Source organism: Cannabis sativa, chromosome X, assembly GCF_029168945.1.
Source record: "Cannabis sativa cultivar Pink pepper isolate KNU-18-1 chromosome X, ASM2916894v1, whole genome shotgun sequence".
In the NCBI taxonomy this organism is placed as follows: domain Eukaryota; kingdom Viridiplantae; phylum Streptophyta; class Magnoliopsida; order Rosales; family Cannabaceae; genus Cannabis; species Cannabis sativa.
In genome coordinates this window covers 36,733,278-36,739,277 of record NC_083610.1, presented here as the reverse complement: position 1 = coordinate 36,739,277, position 6,000 = coordinate 36,733,278, and the positions used below count along the sequence as shown (strand labels likewise).

The window sequence follows — 6,000 nt, the reverse complement described above, 5'->3', positions numbered from 1 at the left end:
TAAATAATTGAAAACTTTAAAATATTTTAACTACTGCGCAAGAAAAAATAATTGCCGCGCCGCATGATGGGCGGCTTTGTTACCTAGTTATAAAATAATTTAGCTGAAGCATGAAAACAAAAGCAACTTGATTTATCAGAGTTTGTGGAAATAATCTTGAGTGAAAGCTGAACAATAAAAGTTCATTGCAAGTCCTATAGCATTTAGGTGAGAAAATACCATCATCAAGGGAGAGAGAAAGTCAATACAAAATTGAGCATATAAAAATGCAATTCACCGTGAAATCATGATTGATATCTCCATAAGAACTGCAATGTTATTTTAAGTCCAAAACGAAAAAAAAAAGAACAACAAGAAAGAATGGAAAATTATACATAATACTAAGAAGAGGGCTATGAATATGAAGACAAAGCAACCGAAATTCTATTGTGTAGCTGAATACAAAGCCCAGAAAAAAAAAACAGAAGTAAAGAAATGAAGAGACATGAAATGAGATCATTTGAAGGGGTCTCATGAGCAAATTCCAATCAAATTGACCCAACTTGTGTAGCACGTGAATTTCTGAACCTATCAAAACCATAAGTCAGTAAAAGCACATCCAATTCCATGAGAACTATTCTACCAGGCAGAACCCTCTGGGAAAGGATCTAGTGCATCTTGTTTGCCGTTAACATAGAACTCGACTACAGCTTTCATTCTTGGAAGTTTATCCGGATGGTAGTTTACATGAACAACTACTGGTTTCAACTTCCTTAAATTAGGATCTTTCCTAACTGTCTTGAATAGGACTTTACTGTTCATGAAAAGATAGAAATCCAATGTTCTCTTGGCAGCATGGAGCCCTTCATACCCAGGGTGCGAAGGGTAAAAGAGCTCTTCATTAAAAACAGCTTGATCCCAAGACTTTGGTTCTCGTGAAAGCCGTCCAGCCACACGATCCAAAAGCTCAATAGAAGCAACTGTAGGACGTATGTAAAAAAAACCAGAGTTGTAAACCCAGATTCTCATTGTATGCGCATATCGTGCCCAACCCATGGAAGGTTCATCAAAGACATCGTTATATCCATAAGCTGTCATGTTATTGTGACCATCAGTCATAGATTCAACATCTGAATCACGATGAAGATAATCAAATGGATTCTGCAAATACACTATATCGACATCTGATAGAAGAACACCGTAACCCAATTGTAAAAACTCTCTCAAAATACGAAATTTTGTTCCAGATACGGCATGGTTCCCTCCTGTTTTTGCAATCGAATCAACACCATCTTCTGGATCTCTCTTGTAGAAAGGAACGTCATTGGATTTGCAGAAATCTACAATCACGTCATCAAGTGCTACAACCAAATAATTTGTGATACCAACCTTCTTGATGCTATTAAACCAGACTTCCAACATGCTTTTAACATTTGAATTTGCAAGTGCAACTATAATCTCATTTTGAACTGAGACTTTCTCTAAAATCTTAGCCAATCTGGGATTTACAGATTCATCAGGACTTACAGTTGGATTGGTCCTCAAGGCTTTGACAGTACCCATAGGCCCAGCTTTATGAGGCTTACCAAGCACCAAAACCTGCTTCTCAGCATGATCCTTTACTTGTTCAGCTAGCCGTAGCTTCCCCGTCAGATCTCTGACCTGCTTCTGCAACTCTGAGTTCGAATTCGATAGTGATAGAATATCTAACTTCAGGGCATCAATCTTGTCCGATGACTCGCATGATGACAAACTCAGCTAAATCAAGAAAATTAAACGGTGAGATTGAAGTATGCTAGGCAAAATCTGGACTCATAAATATCCAATGCGATTAACTGAGGCTACTAAAGATAATTCAACACCCCTTTTCTCTTCAAACCATTTCATAGCAAGAAACAGGTCCACAACAAAGACCCACATTTCGATTTTTATGCTAGAGACAGATAACCACAGAAAATTAATCTATGGCGTGAGACTACATAGTTCAATGCTACAGGAAACGAGTTGTACATTCTTCAAATTCTACCGACAATATTTTACGAAACGTAAAGTTAACGTTTGGAGTTTAATACTACAATCAATTTAGATATATTTGCCAAACAAAGTTCTGAGTAGTTGCTACTCGTACTAAATGAACATTGATCACAACATTTGAAGCATTAAACATAAATCAACACTGAAAATCTAAAAGTCAACTCTCTCAAGTTAAAATCTGAATTTAAAAGGAAAGTCAAAGAGGTAAATTTAAAGAACTAGAGAAAAACAAATCAAAACCTGAAGATCCGAGTGACGGGTTTGGATAGTCGAATCTGAAACGAATAATCCATGAGGGTAGAACACAGCAAAGAGGCAGCCAAGAAGAACTCCAATCACAATTGCTATAGCAATTCGTGATCCACGGCCCGTGTGGCCCTTCTCCCTCATCAACGGTCCATCTCTACGGCCGCCCAGCATGCCTTCTCCGGACAAAGAAAAGAGACTCAGAGAGAGAGAGAGAGAGATCCCTAATTTGAAGTTGAGAAGTTGAACTTGAGCTCAGGCGAGGGATATTTTGGTAATTTTGAAAACCCCAAGCAGGGAAGAAAAGTCTCCGGACTAATTAGTCAGTAACGCAGCTGAGCTCGCACCTGTTTATACTTGTTAATATTTATTTTCAGATCAAAAAAATACTTTTTTTTTGTTTGATTAATATACTTGTTAATTATAGTTCTAAACATTAAAAAAAGATAGACAGCCTACTACTTCTGGGCGCGGATCTCCTATGGCCGAATTATCTGTCTTGATCCCTGTCCACTAAATAGCACAAAGACACGTGTCAAATGACTAATACATAATATTATTAGGGGTGGCCAAATGGATTTCGACACAGCCACACGAATACAAAATTTACGGGTTAGGGTCGAAAAAATTATGAGCGGATTGAAAATGGGTCGAAGCGTTTCACACGAAATTAAAACGGGTCAAACACGACATGATCTACTTAACACGAACATAACAAGTTTGACACGACTAATTTGCGGCGAAACTCTCTTATGTTTTAATTTTTATACACTTAACCCCCTTATTTTCTTTTTTTGTGGCAAAACCCTCTTATATTTTAATTTTTATACACTTAACCTTCTTATCTTTTTTTTTTTTGGCCAAACTCCCTTAAATTTACTTTTCTTTGCAAATTTAAAGTTTTAGTTAGATATTATATTAAATACTAACTGGATTACTACTGTATCGACTTCGAGATTTTACTGTTACATATACACAGGTGTATACAGTGGTCATCCAGTTAATATTTAACGGTAATATTTGACTGGCGTGTCAAATTTGTAAAATAAAAATAAATATAAGAGGGTTTTGCCACCAAAAAAAAGATAAGAAGGTTAACTGTATAAAAATTAAAGCATAAGAGAGTTTTGCCACAAAAAAAAAAGATAAGGAGGTTAAGTGTATAAAAATTAGAACATAAGATGGTTTTGCCACAAAAAAAAAAATAAGGGAGTCAAGTGTCTAAAAATTAAAATATAAAAGGATTTCGCCGTAAATTGCTCACTTTTTTTTAAAAAAAAAAATTAAATAAATAAAATAAACAAAAAGTTATTAATAATAGTATAACTATATAAAAATATATATTTACTGAAAAATATACAAAACTAAAAATATTTTTTCTAAAAAAAAAATACACATACATTTATAAATTTTCTAATAGAAATCTAAATTTACTTCTTTTTTTCTATAACTTAAGTTTTTGTGATAGCAAAATAGGTCAACACAATATGATACTGTTTATCGAGATTTTTGAAAAATTCAATATAATAAAATAAGAACTAATAAAATAAATCAAGTGAACAAAATAGAGATGTAGATTTTTATGTGGTTCGGGTATTGATGAACCCTAGTCCACGAGTCTATTGTATTAGGCTAAGTAGCCTTAAAGTATTACACCAATGTTCTTGACAAGCTTGAGAACCACTTTTTACTATATTGTTTGAGTAATGAATTGCCAACCATTTGCTAGAAGGAACAATGTAGTATTTGTAGGCTAGGATCCAGGTATAAGTATACCAGGGACCTGCTAGGGTTGGTGTGTAACATGGTCCACTAATAGAGTAAATACATATAATTCACTAACTTAGGGCCCACGGATTGAGGCTCAACCCGTGTGGCTATGATCTTCCGTACGACTGGGGACCATTTGATGCCGACAGGTGACATTCGTGGGTCGTCCCTGCATACTGTAGCTGTTAGAATAGTGGTCGTCGAACAATGGGTATGTTCTCTTTGTTTGTGCGCACACTCTAATGGTACGACACTAGGGACAAAGCCCTGACATTGTGGGATTCAGTGTCAAAGGATAGTCACATCAACTTATGCTTCCAGGGCGTCTCTTGAAAAGCCCTTATATTGATACCAAAAGTGGTATGTTTTTACATTTATCAACTCGCAAGCGCACGAATTTTTATTGTAGTGTAAAGATTGTGAAGAACGAGGTTGAATCCATGGGAATTGCGTGAGATCGAAGAAACTACTTTTTTAATCTAAATTATTAACATTCTAACCTAGTCCTGAAAATAGTGAAATTTTTGGTAACAAAATAAAATAAAGTGTTTAACAATAAAAATGATAAGTAATATATATATTTTTAATGGTATTTAGAGAAATTATTAACATTTCAGAATGTACCTAAGTGTAAACAAAAATATTTATCATTATATTAATTCTCATATTTTAATTAGTAATCAAACTAATTATTTTTTAACAAAAATAGATTTTTCTCCGCTTTAAAATTATAAGCATTAAATGTAAAATAAATTAATGTAAATACATAAAATCAAAAAATATCATTTTTTAAAATATAAAACCAAGCATTAATAATTTCTAACTGTAAAAAATACATGATATTAAAGATGAAAGAAATTATTTTAAGAAATAAAAATCATAAGCATATATTACACTGAAAATCAAAATAAAAATAAATATTTAATTAAATACACTATTTTTTATCATCCACCTTAATAATAAGGGAGCTATTATTGGAAATTATTTTACTAGGATCTAGATTTACTACCAAGTATGTTGGATTAACAACCTAATATGAATTCTAAAACAATGAAAATAAACACATATAAAGTTAGAAAACCTTACAGTGGGTGCAGCGGAATATTATGACTTCTTCCGTTCAGATCTCTAGCCCTTGATTCCTTTCTGTAGCAGAGCATCACCAAGATCTGAACCTGGATCTTCTTTTCTCCTTCTTTGATGCAGAATTTCCATCTTACATACTATGATTGAGGTACCACTTGATGTGTGTGGGCACTACTCTTCTCACAAGGATTTCGAAATTTTCTCTCTCTTTTCTCTCTTGAATTCGTGTGATCTGAAGCATAAAGAGAAGAGAACAAGGGCTGCTATATATAGGGAAAAGGGAGAGCACTACTTTCCAAATAAGCAGTTTCCTCTTTTACTGTGTAATTGATTAACTGTCTTATTTAGTGTGATCCACCACTTTCCTATTATTGCTAGGCTTTGATTAGCAATTACATGGCAATTAAAATTGAAAATAATAATTGGGAAACACACAAAGAGGTGGCCGGCCATAGGGTGAAATGGGCCTCACTGGGATTTTGCAGTTTTCTCAATTTTATTTCTATTTCTCCAAAAATGCTATTTTTCTAATTCTAATCATTTAAATGCCAAAACTAATTATTTAATAACTAAAATAGATTATTAAATAATATTGTCATTTAAAATAATTATTAATTAGACATACAAAGTCTCTTAATTAATAATTAAACCTAGAAACCCTTTTATTTACGATTTCATCCTTACTAAGTGAGAATTCATAAAGTAGACATAGTCTAACTTTTAGAATTATAATTGATTAATTAAAATCAATTAACTGAGTCTTACAAGCAGTATGGTCTCAACTAGTATGGGGACTACGGGTCTATATAACCGAGCTTCCAATAAGTCGAACCGAATTTACCAAGTAAATTCCGTAACTTATTAATTCCTCATTGAATCCACACT

General features: G+C 33.5%; 1 protein-coding gene across 1 annotated transcript; it reads right to left on the bottom strand.

Annotated features, from left to right (window-relative positions):
- Nucleotides 1–252: 252 nt before the first annotated feature.
- On the bottom strand, nucleotides 253–2,746 carry LOC115711397 (arabinosyltransferase RRA3). The gene is made up of 2 exons (XM_030639732.2): nucleotides 2,254–2,746; nucleotides 253–1,737 (listed from the first exon to the last, which is right to left on the bottom strand). Exons 1-2 carry the CDS (start codon nucleotides 2,431–2,433, stop codon nucleotides 619–621), a joined length of 1,299 nt encoding a protein of 432 aa, XP_030495592.1. The 5' UTR covers nucleotides 2,434–2,746; the 3' UTR covers nucleotides 253–618.
- Between the last annotated feature and the right edge of the window lie 3,254 nt (nucleotides 2,747–6,000).

Bases quoted from the DNA above. Each gene is read 5' to 3' on its own strand.
- LOC115711397 (XM_030639732.2), bottom strand. From the start codon at position 2,433: ATGCTGGGCGGCCGTAGAGATGGACCGTTGATGAGGGAGAAGGGCCAC. The intron at 1,738-2,253 runs GTTTTGATTTGT...TTCTTGATTTAG, and splicing joins CCCGTCACTCGGATCTTCAG to CTGAGTTTGTCATCATGCGA.